Below are 17,220 nucleotides of genomic sequence, written 5' to 3'. Positions count from 1 at the left end.
CAGAGACGTCAAGCTTGGCGGGATCTTGCACGAAGAAAACAAAAATGAAACCCAGAGTGCGCCGCACACAAACAGCTTTCACGAGAGGGGAAGCATGCTTGGAAGGGTGATTCGATAGTGCGTAGCTTATGAATACAATGAGTGATGAGGCATTAGCACTGGTATGCTCGGGCCACGTGAAGCTCAAAAGAGTGCCATGCCGCTCGGGACATCGACACAACCCAACCACATGCCAATTAGATCTCCTCCGTGAATACCACAGTGAACGCCAACGACTAGGGAACCCCACCCACTTTGAACCCCAGTTAAAGTGAAGGGCAGTCAAGCCGGGATCGCTGGCTTGGCGTACCAAGTTGAGAAGTCTCTCCCCTTTATGGCACCCACATCAATAGTCGTCGTTGTCACTCAGACATTCCACCCGGGTCCATATTGGCCTGGCCCCGGATCAGGCGACCTATCTCAGGGACTACCGGATCCTTCTCGTCGCAGGGAGGAAAGTGGCCGCGACCCAATTTCCTCCAGGCGCGACTTGGAATCTTCGATGCTGTTCTCTGACAGAACAAGTGGTGCTTCCAACGCCGTGGCCGTGTCGATGGGACTCAACGTGAGCTTGCCACTCAGCAGCCAAAAGCCCCAGAATGTCGGAATGATCATGCAAATAATGGTGACCGTTACCGCCAGGGAACCGGCCCAGTACCGATACAGGATCTTGTATTGCGGTACACTGGTGGTCCTCTGGGCGGTCACATTCTGAGTGTACCAAAAATCGGGGTCGAGGATATTCTGCATGACGCTGGACAAGAACATGAGATGCCTCAGACGATCCTTCAATTGATACTCCAATGCAGGGCGACCATTTTCCTGATAACCGAAGAGCCTGTTTTTACAATAGTTCGGATCTGCCAGTGAGCTTGCAGCGGAAGCGCTCCGAGGGAGACCGGTGGGCTCAAGAATGTAAGTCTCAATGACTGCGTACTCTGCTTGCTTCCCTGTGGGGTTGATGTGCCAATGCGTACCATTCCAGTCCCAGGTTAACTCGGCGTCATAGACGCTTTTCAGATACTTCACAACACCACCAAATGTAGTGTTTGCCGAATCAGCCTCGGAAGGTACTGGGATGTCTGATTCGACATGATCATCGTCGAAGGTGGTGTTGGGGTCCAGACTAAGGATATTGAAACTAGTCCCCAAATCAAGATTTCTCAGGTAGGACCCAACACTCAATTCAGACCGCGGGAACAGTGTAATAGGGTACGACACCCGAGCGGCACGGAATATGCAACTTCGACCGATGTACTGGCCCACACAATCGGTAGCATCCTTGAGGCGTAGTGTGAGGTTGAATTCACCTGGAGCGTTGACATCCCAGTCGATCTTGCTGGAAAAGATCACTGCAGAAAATGGTTGACCGTTACGACTTTTAGGGTCAATGTCATACGGCTCAGAGAAGTCCGCACAATCAGCTGAGAAGCCAGGACTGCTGACCCGCCCAGTACACGTGCCCCAAAGATCATCAGCACCACAGCTTCCGGATCCATTCCACAGAGGAGAATTGATGAAAACGGGGTCCACACCAGAAAAACCAAGGTCCCGATCAGCAAACACAAGAGCTTGCGAAAAGATCTGACCAAATGTGCTGATAGAACCATCGGATAGGTCGGCGGAGAATCCTCTTGGTAGGTCCGACGCTATGCCCACTTCGATCATGGTTGTATTGACATGAGTGCCTGGTACAGTCGTGATGGCGTTTTGCAAGAGCAGACCTATGGAGCATTAGCTGTAATAACCCTACCGGACCTGAAGACTTACCATTGAGGGGAATCGACGCCACAAAGAGTGTTGCTAATGCGATATAGTTAAATCTCTTTCCAGCCCGAAGGACGGTAAAAAGGCTGGAACCAAGTGACCAAGCTTCATGAATATCCCGGACTGTCGCATTTCTCTGCGAGACGGTAAACCACCAAGCTATAGTGATACCTTCGCTCATCGCAAAGCCAAGAAGAACGCTATTGCCGGATAGAATGGCAGATAGCCACGAAGCAGGTTTCAGGTACCTTTCTTCCCTCTGCCTATGCCCGTCGATGACCCTGAGGACGATCCAAGAGAATAGAATAGTCAATCCAGATAAAGCCAGAGCACCAAGACCTAGCCATGGGACGTATCGAGCCTTCGTAATATCGTGAAGCTTGACCTCCGCCTTGTCAGCAGACCATGGGAAGAACCGCGATGCCCAGAAGCGAGTGCCGTCGACGACGCGATGCTGCAGAGGTGGCCTCTGTCGCGGGGGGTCATGCTCGATCGGAGCATGCGAGGTGATGACAACCGTGCCGCCCGTGCCCATAATGACGGCGAGATAGAAACGAAAGCTTTAACTTTGAGCTGGCTTACTGTAGACCAAAGAGAATAAACCTGGCACAGAGCCATGCGGACGGTTCTTCAACGGCAAACTCTATATCAACTTCTAGAGCTGAGCCGCCCATAGACTTGGCGTCGGAATGGTGCAACAGCCCCCATTGCCAATACTGTCGTGGCATATTTGCGTGCTGAACAGCGGCCGCTCTAGAACGTTGAAAACACCCATCACGCATCGAAGCGAAAGAGAGCTGAGGTTCTTCCAAGACGGCCAAGTCACAACACTCACCTGCAGTCAAGTAAAAGCCATTATGTTCAGTAGATATATGCTCGGTGGCTGGCTGACACAAGTCGCTCCGTTGACAATCCGAAAGGGCCACGAGTTGAGCACAATGCATTGTGGCTTGATTGGCATCTTGGCCTGCCTGATTCGCACACTCTTGATGCAAGCCAAGCCCAGCCGCATGCCTCGGATTAAGTGGCCGGAGCAATCGCTTAGTGGGGACGGTCGTCTAGAACGCGGCTGTACCACAATATGCATCGATGGGTCCTCGATTTTTGCGAGCTGTTCTTTCTTTTCCGCATTATTCGCCTCGTGTCGGGATGGGGTTTGTTGCCCCGAAAGGAGGTCGGGAAGTGGAGGTGTTGTGATATGCCGATTGAACAGTTTGCCCGATGGGGAGAAAGGATAACTGCAAGAGGCCCAGCTTCATGTTTCTGGCCTGGGCTGAACGCGCTGGGGCTTCGGTTACGGTGCGTCGAGGGTTGCGAGCAAATTGGAGTCTCCGAAGCTGAGTGTGAGGCGATGCGCAAAGCTGATCCTCGCGTGATAATGCCTCCTGTTCTGAATCGAGCTTGGAAGGAGGTGATCTGTGACGAACGGTATCTCCCTCACTTTAATCTAGAACGTCGTCACCGTGCGCCCTCCATAATACGGCAAACGACGCAGTACATTGGCGGTTAGCACCACCAGAGGCGTATCCCCGGTGTTCCATAAGAGTACGACCAGAAAAATCGTTCAACATTTGGTCCCCAATGCCGCTCCGATTGACTAGTCGACACTTCATCGAATATGGCAAATAGAGGACCGGCTGATCCACATCAGGTCATCTCTAGCGGTGTTGAATGAGTGCTACTCGGACCCTGAGATGGAACTCGCACTCGCGAATCTGCGGCTGGAAACATGGACAGTGTTTTCCCGATGGTTGCATCAATGTTCTGGTATCGTTTTTCTTGAGTTGCAGAGATTCCGCTTCATACAGATGTCGGTTTGGCGAAAGTGGGCCATCAAAGGGACTCTTCCTCGGCTTGGTCCCTCGACAATCTGTCAATCACGAACCCCTCCGGCTTAGCATGTTCAAATCATTGTTTCCTCAGCTTAGGTTTGGTGCAACCGATGGAACGAACGGCCTGCTGCGTCAGGTAGTTCGGCTGCCTCGCTTAAGGGCACAGACCACTTGCCGGGCTCCTCATATCTTGGGTGCAACCGGATCTGTAGGAATACCAGCCGGTTGCCATCTTCAACGATCCAAGGCGTTCCTCTTGCAACTGAACGGGTGGGAGTCTGCCATTGTCTGCAAATTGCCATACGTGGACAAGTGGATCATCGGGGTCCTCGACTTCTCGTAGTCGGACAGAACGACCAGGTTTGAGGATGACTGGGGTTGGCTGCTGGTCTCGCACATTACGTTAGGAAATATGACGGTTAGGAATTATGAAACTTAGGAGGTTCGGGTCGTGTATACTCTGAGGCTCCGTCAGTGGACAACACGCCAACATAACTTGCGATGAACAGTATCTCCTTGCAGTGACTGTCCAGGAATGCGTCGATAATCTTATCGCAGATCCTCGAAATCGTTCCCACACAAAAGGGACTCTACCTCGCATTCCGGACCTCGCGAGTGAAAGGGCCCGTGAGTCGTAGCGGAGGACGGTAGAAGGTAGTGCACCACCACGCAGTAGCCCAGGAAGGATATATCCGTTCCTGCGGTCGCAACGCCAGCAGCAGACTGCTGGAAGAGGCCGTGTGTTGATTGCGAATCACCAGTTGGCTATCACGACTTGGTGGACTGCAGAAACACAGGCGACCACGAGGGAGCTGCGGTGACAAAGCGAGTGATGACCGGGCGGTATCACGCTAGTCCATATCCGGAGTGATGCGCAAATAGGCTTTCCTTCGCTTGGCGACGAGCACCCTCTTCCAAGTTCACATTCAAAATTCCCAGTCAGTGAATTGCACTTGGCTGCATCCTATTGTCTCTCCGAAACGAACCCGTCTCGTCCTGCACAGATACCCAGATACAGCTGCGACCAAACATCGCCTGCAATAAGAGGAATTGACCGTAACCTCTCTCGCGTAACCACACAATCATGCCTCCTTCGAAGTGGGGTGAGTCGTCATGAACGGATGGCGGGGCAATTTGCCTTCGCACCGAGCAGAAGTCTCCGTCCCATTGTGCTAACTGTCTTGCGATGCAGACGACGAGTCCGAGGAGTCTTCTGAGGAAGAGTCTATAGACGTTCCTGTCGCGCGCCGCAAGTTTGCCGACGAAGAAGACTCTGACGCTGTACGTTAGCAGTTTCGAGTCAGACTGCATCGCAAGACTGACGACTTCTAGGTGGCGGATAACTGGGAGGAAGAAGAGGATTCCGAAGCCGAACGCGAGAAAGCCGCAAAAGCAGCCGCAGCCAAGGCTAAAGCCGAAGCCGAAGCCGCGGCCAACAAGAAGCCAAAGTCTCAGCGCATAGAGGAGCACCGGGAGGCGAACCGACGCAGACGCGCCCAGGAGGAAGAAGAAGAGAGCTCGGAGGAAGAGGATGACGCAGAAAAACGGGCAAGGTTACGGCAGTCCGAACAGGATGCCGATCTCAAACACGCCCAAGATCTCTTTGCCAACGTCGGGATGGGGCCGAAGTCGCGAACTGCTCCCAACAAGGCGGTGATAATAGAAGACAAAACGAACCCTGGGCAGGCGATCGATCTCTCCAAATATCCTCTGTTCAAGCCCGCCACGAAATCGCAGTTTGACGCACTCTCGGCTACCCTGGTGCCACTCCTCACAGCCGCGTCGTCGAAACCGCACTATTCGCTTTGGGTGTCCACCTTTGTGAAACAGATATGCGCCGATATGCCCAGTGCAGAGATCAAGAAGGCGGCGAGCGCCCTCACCGCGTTGAGTAACGAGAAGATGAAGGAGGAGAAGGAAAAGGAGAAGGGTGGCAAGAAGAGCAAGGCAGCAAAGACCAAGTCCTCACTCGCCGCAACGCGGGATATGGGCCGAGGTGTCGCAGACACGACTAGCTACGACGATGGACTGGGTGATGACGACTTTATGTGAGGCGAGGTTGGTAGCAGCGAAACATCCATGTTCAGGTGCAGCGACAGGTTGAGGTTCTTTTCGGCATATTGCATAAGTAGAGCAGAGCAGATTCGGGCGAGTCATTTTCATGAGAAGACGAAGACAATGAACGAAGCAGAGACGATTCCATAGACCGGAGCTATCAGCAGCAGGCAGGCGGTGCACTGAAATTCATCCAAGTGTCAAACATACAGTATATTGCCACTCAAGTCTCGATTTCCCAGTCACAGTCACAGTCACACAAGACTACCGGTTCACTGGGTTGATGGAAGTGGTATCGTATACCAAGCACATACTGTGTAGCCTCGAACCCAACACAGGCATCTGTCTCACTAATTGATCTACTTTTCCGATCATGCACACATCACCGGCCACGTCCCCGGGCTTCATCTCCTGCGCACCAAAGCAAGGACATCAGGACTCCGAAGAGAGAACTTTTCACACTTAATTGACTGTCCACCGTGCACTGTGGCCTTTGCGTTGTGTGCGTGTCCTTCCTGGGCTTCCACCGACCTCGGCCCCAGCAAGATTTCGGCTCTCGAGCTCGTCCAACCGATACCTCTTATCTTCTCTCAAGCAAGGGTCTGGACCTCTTGAATGACTTGGTTACACGGTACACGGGATACGGTAGACTGGATAGGGTCTATGGCATATCGTCTACGGTACATGGTAAATGGTATGCGAGCCGATTAACTTCGATCCCCCATCACCAGTCCTGGTGCTCTTGCTCCACTGCAGTCATGCCTCCCGTAGAGGGACAAGCCTACCATCTCGACAAGGAGCGGCACATCAAATATTGGAAACGGTGCGCGCAGATCCTGCCCGAGCCGTACACGGCCGGCGAATCCAGCCGCATGAGCTTTGGCTTCTTCATCGTCGCGGCGCTGGATCTGCTGGGCGCGCTGGACACGGTCGTCCCCGCGACCGAGAAACGCAGCTGGATCGAATGGATCTACGGCTGCCAAGTCGTGCACACGGGCGGCTTTCGCGGCTTCACGGGCACGATGATGGGCGGGCTGCGCAGCTACCATAATTGGCATTGGGACCCGGCGAACTTGCCCAACACGTTCTTCGCCCTGGCTACGCTGGTCCTCCTGGGGGATGGCCTGGGGAGGGTCAAGAAGAGGGAGTGTCTCGCGTGGGTGAGGAGCTTGCAACGGCCGAATGGGAGCTTTGGCGAGTTTCTGGGCGAAGACGACGCCGTCGAAGGGGCTGATGATCCGAGACACTGCATGTGTGCGGTGGGCATTATGAAAATCCTACAAGGCATAGGAGGGAAAGGAGGTGGGCAGACGGGAGAAGACCACACGCCCTTCGACGAGCTGGGGTTGCGACGATACATTGCAAACTGTCAGGTGAGGAGGGTTTTCTCAAGTCTACCGAGCCACCGGCCACCGCTGATATATTGCGTCTATCTCAGTCGATAGAGGGTGGAATCGGTCAAGCCCCTTTGCTAGAACCGCACTGTACGTCCTCCTGCTGCTCCTCTGTTGCGTTGGCGTCGGACTACTCACGTGCTGACGTCGGCGGTAGCTGGGCTGAACTATTGCGGAATCGCGACGCTCTCGTTTCTCAGCCTTCTTCAGACTCCCGCGGTGTCGATGGACGAAATGGCCAGACAAGCCAAAGTTGACCTTGCCAGCTGTACCCGGTGGATGCTGGACCGGCAAACCACCTGGATCGAAGAGCAAGAGGACAAAGATGAGAATGACGACGATGACGAAGGTCAACCCGAGGACCGACCCGCCCCAGAGCAGCAAAACAAACACCTTGAACCCCAGCAATCATTGTTTGACTTGTCTCCGATGCAGGAACGTCTGGAGTCCGAGACACTGATTGCCGGCTTCTGTGGCCGCTGTGGAAAGATGGCAGACACGTGCTACTGCTTCTGGAATGTGGGAGCCCTTGCAGTCAGTACATCCACATGAACGAAGCAAGTTGTCAGCAAAAAAGTCCCAACACTGATGTACCAGCAGATCCTTCGCCGACATCACCTGGTCGATACCGAGGCAATGCGACGATATCTGCTGGGGAAAGTCACACATATAATTGGCGGTTTCGCCAAGGGACCCGGAGAACTTCCTGGTGAGTGGGCTCCGAGACTGCCAAATAGAGTCTTCGCAGACTCCGGCTCACTGCAAGCCACCACAGATCTGCTGCACTCCTATCTCGGCCTCGCGACGCTGGCCATATACAACGAGCCCGGGCTGAAGGCGTTCGATCCGACTTTCTGCATGAGCGTCGAGGCTGTCGAAAGATTGAACAATCTGGGATAGTGGCGAAGGGGGCACAATCATATGGGTTTCGAGTTCGAGATCCAAAGCATTTAATTACTGACAGGGCTCAGTAAGGCGGTGCGGCACCACAATGGGGGAAGCTTTGCTCGTATCCGGTGGACAGTCAGCGCCACAGTCGGTGACGTCCATGAAACACAGCACGTCCAACGCCGGACACACTACACATTACTTGCTGCACAGAGCATCGTAGGCCGGCCTTTGCTAGCGGCGTGGTCGCCCGCGGGGAGATGTCACTCCTTCAGACGCGACACGCCCAGAACGACGGGCTGCATCCAAATACGCATGAATTTGCAGACACTACTCCGTTCTTCCGCCAAGAAGTCATCTTACATTTGCGAAACCAGTGTTTCGCATGTACAAAACCGCACGAGCCTTGGGCACGCTTGGGGGACATTCCGAATCGACAACCGATGTCCCCGTGGCACTAGCCGGAAAGGTGGGTGTCAAAGCAACGAGAAGGCTGAAGCGGCAAGCCCCAGAGCAGGGCCTCGACCAATACCGACGCCGTCAGCCACAACCTCACGCGTGTGAACGTGGCATTGGGCACGGTTGGCCATTCCCAAAGAGCTGATAAGCACTAACTCGTAAAGCTATTCTTAGGACGGGAGGGGGGAATGGAGTCCCTTACAAAGAAATCGACCACTTGCTTAGCCCGCCTTTTAGCAGTAAAGTCCCGACTCAGGCACAGACAAGGTGCCGATCTGGGCAACACCATACGCTTCAACTGCCCCCCAGACGCAGATTCTCGCTGCAGTCGCCATCGTACGAGTCTCTCCTGGCAGCACGAGGAACAGTCTCTGATCTGCCACCCACTGTCCATCCTTCAGAATCGAGAGAGTCCCACCTTTGATCCGCCTAGGAAGTCTGATCGACAGCGAAGGAAATCATACCCACGAGAGCAGCTGAACAGCTGTCAAAGATGCCGAAACGCACGCTCTTCACAAACATTACCCCTCTCCCTCCGCAAGTGTCGCGAGAAGTCGCGATAGCAATGCTGCACAACCACAATGAAATGATCGAATTAAATCCGCTCGTTATCGAACACCATCCCATAAAGACTCCCCGAGACGCACCGGCCGACGAGTTCCTCGACTGTGCCTGGCAGGAGCTGACGGATAAAATCCACTTTCTGCCCGGCGGAATGATGAAGGGCAAGGTCAGCTATAAAGCATGTTTCCACGATATGCCGAATGGGTTACAGACACACATCTACGCCCCGATGGGCTTGGACATCCGGGAAAAGTGGACAATTGGAGGCTCTCTCCCTGGCGAACCCCCGGAGCCGAGAGAACTCGGTCTTGACGTCCCACGCGAGGGCCTGTATATCCGAGAAGACGGCGACATGAAATGTAACATGCTGATGACCTCGTTTGTGCGCAAGAACCTCGACAATGCACACAAGGTCTTGGTGGAGCGCATTCTCAAAAAGGCCGAACGAGTAGAGGAGACGGTCAAGACGATGGGCATGACGCCAATTACCCCCGGCCCCGGGTCGACCCGATTCCAGGCGGGCTCACATATGTCCAGCTCCCAGATTGTGAACTCGCAGGCAATATACAACAGACCGCTGTCGCCGCAGATGCTGTCGCCGCAACAGGACCTGGGCTGGCAGACCCTGGCCAATCACCCAGCATTCCGGAACGAGGACAGGCGGATGAGCTATCAACCCGTCGTCCACCCGCAGCAGCGCATGAGTTATTACGCCCCTCTGAAGCAGCCGGATCCACCAAAGCAATTCCTCGCCGAGCTACCGGGCTCGACGTTCCATACAGGCCATCTGGCACCTCCGTCACGCGATTCTCTGGTGACCGACCACCGAATGAGCACCATGTCCGAGCTGTCGGGCTCTGACGGCGGGACCCATACGGGCTCACCCAACGCGCAAGCGCACTCAGACCCAGGCAGCATGGTATCGGAGAATTTCTACGTCCAAAAACTCAACGCGCCTGGGTATCCCCGGGACCGGCCACAGTCAATGGTGTCAGGAACCTCTGGTCATTCCAGTAATTACCTGGACCGGATGAGCATGGTATCCGAGTTGCCCTCGACCCAGCCGCAGCAGTGGCCGCAGCGGTGAGCGGATCCGTGGCGCCTGGGAAGACGAGGATGGCGCAGGCGGTTGGATGTGAAACAAATGGGGAATGCTGATATTGATACGCATGATGAATAGATCCAAAATTTTGTGTTATTATGAAGCATGGAGTTGAGGGCTACCATCCGACATAGCCAGGGACCCGGTTTACATTGATGCGAGCACATTTCTTCCTCTTCCATTTCGAGCCACCGATAAGCTTCTTGTGAAGACTTCCCAGCTGTTCGAAGAAATCAGGAGTTTGAATGCTGTCTCACCAGCCCGACTCCAGCAGGCTCCGACAGTTTTATCCCTGTGTAGAGGACACGGACGACTCCATCTGAGGGTACCCATGTGGTGGCAGAGCCGAGTACGGAGGCCAACTGAGCAGTACGACTAAGGGGGTTTCCGAAACCTAGAAGCACGAAGGACTTAAAAGAGCATTTAACATGGCCGCTCAACAGTCGTGTATGGAAGACGCCCCTAGAAATCGGCCGAAGTTTGAAAGCCTGCGCACAAGGCTATTCGGTCCAGGATCTTGGTGGTCCGTAGCCGAGGGCCGCATAACAGAATGATTGACCGACTACTAAGCTCGTTCCCAAGCAACATTGGTGTGTCGTCCAGGACTCTCCAGGGCTGATCAGTTCAGAGTTGTTGTAGCGAGTAAGGCCCGTGCGACTTCCACGTGCACCAGTGTATGACCTTGGAAGTATAGACGTTGTGGTCGAAGGCGGAGAAGGCGGCGCAAAGTATTGAATACTCCAAGGAAGGCGTATCAGTCCGGCAGACGCTCGATTTCAGAATGCAAAAGGCATCATTCACATTGGAAGGCCAACGTTACCTATTCCTCTAAGGCAAGCACCTTGACGATCGAAAGAGAAGGTGCAGTCGAGAAACAGGAAAGGTCCCTTGTATCAAGGGATCGTAGAGGAATACCATGTATGTGCTGAAGCGGGAGCGTGCAGGTAGAAGTACCCACCGTTGTAAAGTCCTTGCAGAGTGTTGACGCGTCCACTGCCAACGGGCTGACTAAATCTCCTCACAAATCATCAGCAAGTCAAGGTCGAGTGACTGAATGGCTGATCAGCAGTGTAGATTGTTGTCGATGGTCTAAATCGTTATAGATTCGAATGGTAGACTGGACGTGGAGTTGCAAGGAAGTGTTAGCCTCGGGGCGAGAAGAAGGGAGGCATTATTGAGAAAAACGTTATTAGAGATGTGACTCTGAACATAATGAGGACGTGCTGAACAATCGTGTAGGCATGGTAACCGCTGTCAATGACAGTGCATATTGAAGTATTATACCAGACGAGACTGGAAGTTCAAGTCTGCGTAACAGTATGTTCTCTTTCGAGGCCGCCATCCCCCAAGAGGAAAGCGTATAATTGATTTTGAGCCGCGGATCAACCAGTCTTTGGCTGAGGAACCTGGCTCAGCACAGGTGACCCGACGTAGGGTGTCCCCAGAATCATGCGGCCCTGCATGTTTTGACCGATGTGATTCCCCTAACCAGACCACATTGTCCAGTTGCCCATGTGTGGAGCTTGTGACCTTGTCCTCGGAATTCGTGGATGAGAACGGGCATCCACCGCAATGGCTCAGTCGAGGTCAACACCTCAACGCCGTGTACTGGTGCCTTTGGGGCTCCCAAGTGCAACTCTGACAATGAAGCAGAGGCTTATCAGAAAGCACGAATACCGATCTGCATATTCTGACCACATATAGAGCTGGTCCCTCGTGCGTCAGCCTTTCGTGAAATTGGATGCTAGGCGTCTCGGCAACCAATGCAGATCAGCCTTTTGACCAGGACGAGCCGACAGTGGCTGGCTGCAGAAGATTCCTATTGCTCGGCTTCGAACTCAACTGGGCACGCGAGCTCCAGCCAAAGGGCTCGACCGACCTTGGCGAGAGCCAACTTTCGTGCCTCATGTCCTAGGCCACTCACAACAGGGTTGCGGTCTGCGGGTCGCCGGTTGATAAGGATGCTGTACCAGAGGGTGTTTGATGTTTGTGCTCCCTGGCGAGCAACGTCTCGTCGGCGCTCAGCCTTTCAAACTCAGAAGTCAGATAGGTCAACTGAGGACAGAGGATTCAAAGTTCATCCTTACTAGTAAGTTCGTGCCTTCTCGGTCTCTGGGAAGCGGGCTTCTCGTCGAAAAAACCCTCCAGTTCCATGTACTCGGCAGCAAACACGGTTGTGAGGAGAGCCCAATCCTCCACGGTCGGGATGTCCAAGTGATCGCCATCGTCGCGTATAGTGTGCCAAACGCTAGGAAAGCGAGCAGGGATGAGGTGCAGAACTTGAACGCCGCGGGCGATGAACGGGATGTGGTCGTCCTGCATGACATAGCTTTGGAATCGGTCTGTTTCTTTCTTGTCCTTTTCGGAGAGCCAGGTCCGGGACTTGCTCCTGAACAGACCCAATTTGCGAAGGCGTTGTTCAGCCTCAGCCATCCTCACATAAGACCAATGAGAACTGTGTTGCCATGATGGGATGGGTAGATCTTCCGGGGAGCCGAGCAGATCAAGCAAGACGAACAGCTCGATAGAGTCGAGGTAGTTCTTGTAAATGCTTGTTGCAGGATGTACGGTACGTTCCCACTCCTCGGCAAGTGATCTGGCGCCATATATGCTGTCTGTAGCTGTCCAGCTTAGAAAAGCCTCCTCCCCATCAAGAAATAAGACTTGTATTCCCTTCTGCTCCTCAAAGTCAGGATCAGTGAAACCTTGGGCTCGCATTGTATCCCATTTCTTGGCCAGAGCAGCATCGATGGATTTGATGGCATGCATAATCATGGCACATGGCGCAGCGGAGTCGGTGGCTCCAATGAATCCATCCGGCTGGTATTTCGAGTCGTAGTGGGCGACCAAAGTCAACCGCCCAACATTGCCTGGGGCGGCCCATGGCGGATCTCGAGTGGCAATCAAGTTCACAAATGGAACTTCATTGTCACCGTGTGTAGGCGTCTTCGAGGTCGAGTTCTGGAAAGATACAGTCCAATCTGGAAGCGATCTGTGGAAGAAGTCGACGAAGTGTTGAAGCACCTTCCTTGAGCCTTCGGTGCCCGGCACTCGAGGAATCAGAATCGGAGCAAGCAGGTTGCCTGTATGTATGTCGAAATCAGCCGTATCTGGCTGGGGGAGGCGGTCGAGGATGGTGCTATCCGAGAGCGGAGCGTAAGCCAGGCCATGCGAGGACAGAAGAGAGAGGAGTGAGACCGTCGTCAAGGACCATTTCAGCAGCCAGTGCCACATTTTAAGAGGAATCTGGCAGCAGCGGCTCTCCTCTAGCTCACTTGCTGCGGTCGTGCATTGTTCGCTGAACCTCTATGCGAGCGAGCAACTGAAGAAGACGATCATACAGTCGGAGGTGGAAGTTGTCCCCTGCGATATTCGTTTCTCGGCGCAGTTTCCACCGAGTTTCACAAACACGTAACATCTCCGAATCCTGTGGTTGTAACGACCGCGTCGAGACAGACTGCTGCAACTGTATTGCTGATCACCGATCCCACAGGTCAATGAGAAGCCTGCCTCCGGTTCTGGTGGCCGATACCCGCCATGCCTTCTACACGTGCTCACGCCAGCATGCTGCCTCAAGACGAGCTCGTTTCAGCACCTTCAAGCCCCAACTGAAAGGGTCGGAACAGAAGAAGAATGAGAATTTACCCATCCAAGTTGTTCACAGCCGGCTGCAGGCCCAGAAAAAGGACAATGCCCGACCGTTAGAGCCTTCAGTTGCGCCCGCGCCAGAGGACAGGGAACTGGTTCCATGCGCAGATGAGGCGACATCTCTCGACCATGGCCGCAAGATTCCAGTGCCTCTCAAGGTCATCCCCAAGGCCGACATCGCCCATGGCCTGACATTGTCTCCGAAGGAACGACTTCACATTGAGCAGCTGACAAGGAAGCTGCCTCCTCGTTCGGAGCCCAAAGGTAGTCTCGACCGATTTTCTTTCGTTCAGGGACGGCTGACGGGTTACAGTCTACAAGAGGAGAATTCGCATATACACGGCGGGCAATGGGAGGATATACATGCTTACCTTCCTCCGCTTCACCAGCATCATGGCCCTGGCTTTTGTCACTATCATAGTAGCTCCAGCCCACTGGGTTAGTGGCAGCTCGATATGGACAGTCGCTGCCTGTACGTATTTGCTGCAACTTCAGCGTCTGCTACGCTAACTCTCGTCGGTAGTATGGCTGGCTGGTGCCATGCCCTTCGTATGCATAAACTGGGCGCTCAGGCCGATGGTGACCGAGATCTTTCTTCGACTTCCACCGTCAGCTCAAGGTTCTCCTAAGCTGGCCATGTCTTATGTCACAAATCTTCCGGCAGACGCTACCCTGGAAATGAGGTTTATGCGATCAACTATGATCACGGATGTCGTGTCGTTGAACATCGCAAATACGCGGCCTGCAAAGAGCCTGCTGCGGCCTGTAAGCTTTGAATGGATAGGACCACTTGTCACTCGAGGCTTCTTTCTAAGGTCAAATCCCACTCAGTTCTATGTACGGCCCGAATCAGCTGGTGGCAGGGCCGCGCGAGATGTCACTCCAGGTATCTGGTCCAAGGTGTACGAACGATTGACTGGGGTCCAAAGCAGCGTCACGTCCAAATGGCGGCGATGAGTGATATCCGAAGGATTATGAGCTACCATTCACCTCACTGTCAATGTCACTGGGCACATGTGCGGCAGAATTTTCATATGCCATTCACTCGCAAAACAATCGGCCAAGCGTTGGATTCGAATTCATCTATAAATGTGATCTTCTTCACCCTTTCCAGGTTGCCATCAGACTTCTCTCACTCAATCTCTTTTTTTCATGCTCGGTTGGAACACATTTACTTCATACTCTCACCACCAACCATTGCTGTTACTCATCACCACACCACATCCATCTACGATCCTGCGTGGCAGTCACGATGTCTGATGACAATAAGAGCAAGGGAGGGGTGGCCGGCTTGACCCCTCGTGAGCAAGAAGTTCTCCTGGCTGGCCTTCAGAATCTCAAGAGCGGCGACATTCAGGTGAGTCCCGATCTATAATTGAAACAGTTCTCCAAATGTGCTCGCCTCGATTGACAAGTCCGCCAGGTCGACTACGATGGTTTGGCAAAAGCTCTGGGTTCCAAGAACAGCAACTCTGCCAACACTGCCTGGTGCGCGGTCAAGAGAAAGGTCTTCGGGAACGGCCTGAAGACCGATGGGGCATCCACTGCTGCGGCGTCTCCAAAGCCAAAGACTCCGAGAAAGCCTGCCGCCAAGAAAGCTGTCAAGGCCAAAACTGGTGACGACGACGGTGAGGACGATTCAGGTGATGGGAAGAGCAAGGCTGCTTCTACCGATCCAGCAGACGGTGAAGCGAACGAGTCTGAAGGTGAGTTTCAAACAATTTTTTTTGTAGCACGTTCATCTCTTATCTTCAATTCCTGCTTTTGTTCACACCTCTAGTTCACCTCCAATTGACCCGCTTGGACAGATGCTCCAGCCACACCCAAGACCCCTGCTACCACTCCGAAGAAGCGTGGCCGCAAGACCAAGGCTCAGAAGGAGGCCGAAGCCGCTGTCAATGGCGAAACCTCAGCAGCTGGCGATGACGACGAGGCGGAGAAGCCACCTCCAAAGAAGCGCCGAACACCCGCGAAGAAGAAAGCCGCCGCCGCCGCCGCCGCTGCTGTGGATAGTGTTGCTGAGGACGAGGGCGAAGCCAAGGTCACTCCTACCAAAGCTACTCCGGCAAAGGGAAAGAAAGCGGCTCCTCTTCGCCAGGTCAAGACCGAAGCTGCGAGTGAGGATGAGACAGTTTTGTCTGCTGCCACTCCTGACGAACATGCTGCACCAGAGGCTGCCAAGGTGAAGAAAGTGGACGATGCTGGTACCGCCGCAAAGGCAAACGGTGTCAATCCTAGCAAGAAGAGTATGCCGGCAAATCTCCCTGCTGTCGAGTCCGAGTATGTTTTCTCTTCTCTTCCCCGCCTTCAGAAACTTTCTGCTAACATTGATCGAACAGGGACGCTGAGCCCCTCGAGGACGACGAGATCGACGACGATGGTATTGCTGAGGATGGTGACGCCGCTGTGGCCGATACCACGGATACTCAAGTCGTCGCTGCCAAGACAGCCGAGTCGGTCTGAGATATCTGCTCTGCGTTGCTCTAGTTTCACCTCAAGTCATCCCAGACATCGAGCCATTGTCGCGACGTGTCACATCGCATGGTCCCATCTCCAGGAGAATGCATGAGCTGATGAAATTGGGTCCACTGAACACGGATGGATACGGAAGCATTGGAATTCAGTGCTGGTCGAACAGGGAACTTGGACAATCCTCGTCTTCACCATTCCAGAACATGAGCTACCCAGGTAGATCGAGTGGTGTGAGGGTGTTGAAAGGTCACTCCCTCACTTTTTCCCGCGGGCTTTCTCTAGGAGACAGACCGAACAGCATGACGACGGCAATTCTTCACATACGATCCAACGACGCTCAGTCTAGCATGGAAGGGAAGTGAAGTCAAGTGAGACGAGAGCAAACCCCGAATTAAAAACCGCGTTGAACCTGAGACCGCAGGCCCGAGATCGGCATGCTGTAACCTCGCTTTCACTTCTGGCTCATTCGTCCTTCATATCATGATGCTCTTACTCCGTAAACCCGACGCCAACGCCGATGACAATCCCAATCTGCCCTCAAACCACACCCACGTTCAATTTGTTCCCCGTACACGCGCGAGTCCTTGGCCTAGGTCAGGTATATACCTACCTAGTTGAACAGCGCAAGGTTTCGAGATTTGCCTAAAGATTTGCTTATTAGGAGAAGCACGAGAGACGCACGGGGCCGCCGTATGTAACGTGCCCATGTCCTCACGGTTGTATGACTGTCCTTGCTAATTCATAAGGTATAATATTCTCCGTTTGTGTCTCGCACTATGATATGAAACCTCGCTGTATGTACCGTCATGGCACAAGGTTTTCGATCCCTCAAATAACTAGGTACTCTCAGTCAAAACTCCGACCCCGCCCCAACCCGCCTACTGGAACGATAAATGCAACTGCCCTCTGCGCCCTTCTTCTGAATGACAGACACAACGGTTCGACATTGGTACAAATTTGACGGCGGGGCAGTCATAATCACTCACACTGTGAGACGACC

The 17,220-nt window shown here is 53.7% G+C and overlaps 7 protein-coding genes across 7 annotated transcripts; 5 read left to right on the top strand and 2 right to left on the bottom strand.

Moving 5' to 3' along the window:
* Positions 1-459: 459 nt before the first annotated feature.
* Positions 460-2,341, bottom strand: G647_01657 (uncharacterized protein; the record flags this gene model as incomplete). The annotated part of the gene is made up of 2 exons (XM_008725056.1): positions 460-1,763; positions 1,810-2,341. The coding sequence occupies 2 exons, from the start codon at positions 2,339-2,341 to the stop codon at positions 460-462; spliced, it is 1,836 nt and encodes a 611-aa protein (XP_008723278.1).
* A 2,381-nt stretch (positions 2,342-4,722) lies between these two features.
* On the top strand, positions 4,723-5,690 carry G647_01656 (uncharacterized protein; the record flags this gene model as incomplete). The annotated part of the gene is made up of 3 exons (XM_008725055.1): positions 4,723-4,741; positions 4,831-4,919; positions 4,971-5,690. The coding sequence occupies 3 exons, from the start codon at positions 4,723-4,725 to the stop codon at positions 5,688-5,690; spliced, it is 828 nt and encodes a 275-aa protein (XP_008723277.1).
* A 761-nt stretch (positions 5,691-6,451) lies between these two features.
* On the top strand, positions 6,452-7,987 carry G647_01655 (uncharacterized protein; the record flags this gene model as incomplete). Its single annotated transcript, XM_008725054.1, has 4 exons — positions 6,452-7,066; positions 7,132-7,177; positions 7,245-7,621; positions 7,688-7,987. 4 exons carry the CDS (start codon positions 6,452-6,454, stop codon positions 7,985-7,987), a joined length of 1,338 nt encoding a protein of 445 aa, XP_008723276.1.
* Positions 7,988-8,927: 940 nt separating this feature from the next.
* On the top strand, positions 8,928-10,085 carry G647_01654 (uncharacterized protein; the record flags this gene model as incomplete). Its single annotated transcript, XM_008725053.1, has 1 exon — positions 8,928-10,085. The coding sequence occupies one exon, from the start codon at positions 8,928-8,930 to the stop codon at positions 10,083-10,085; it is 1,158 nt and encodes a 385-aa protein (XP_008723275.1).
* A 2,085-nt stretch (positions 10,086-12,170) lies between these two features.
* On the bottom strand, positions 12,171-13,334 carry G647_01653 (uncharacterized protein; the record flags this gene model as incomplete). The annotated part of the gene is made up of 1 exon (XM_008725052.1): positions 12,171-13,334. One exon carries the CDS (start codon positions 13,332-13,334, stop codon positions 12,171-12,173), a length of 1,164 nt encoding a protein of 387 aa, XP_008723274.1.
* A 263-nt stretch (positions 13,335-13,597) lies between these two features.
* On the top strand, positions 13,598-14,705 carry G647_01652 (uncharacterized protein; the record flags this gene model as incomplete). Its single annotated transcript, XM_008725051.1, has 3 exons — positions 13,598-14,012; positions 14,062-14,220; positions 14,272-14,705. 3 exons carry the CDS (start codon positions 13,598-13,600, stop codon positions 14,703-14,705), a joined length of 1,008 nt encoding a protein of 335 aa, XP_008723273.1.
* Positions 14,706-15,000: 295 nt separating this feature from the next.
* G647_01651 (uncharacterized protein) lies at positions 15,001-16,211 on the top strand (the record flags this gene model as incomplete). Its single annotated transcript, XM_008725050.1, has 4 exons — positions 15,001-15,105; positions 15,172-15,454; positions 15,557-16,028; positions 16,088-16,211. 4 exons carry the CDS (start codon positions 15,001-15,003, stop codon positions 16,209-16,211), a joined length of 984 nt encoding a protein of 327 aa, XP_008723272.1.
* Positions 16,212-17,220: the final 1,009 nt, after the last annotated feature.

The sequence above is a fragment of the Cladophialophora carrionii genome (assembly GCF_000365165.1).
Source record: "Cladophialophora carrionii CBS 160.54 unplaced genomic scaffold supercont1.1, whole genome shotgun sequence".
NCBI classification, from domain to species: domain Eukaryota; kingdom Fungi; phylum Ascomycota; class Eurotiomycetes; order Chaetothyriales; family Herpotrichiellaceae; genus Cladophialophora; species Cladophialophora carrionii.
This window is presented reverse-complemented; position numbering and strand designations above follow the sequence as displayed.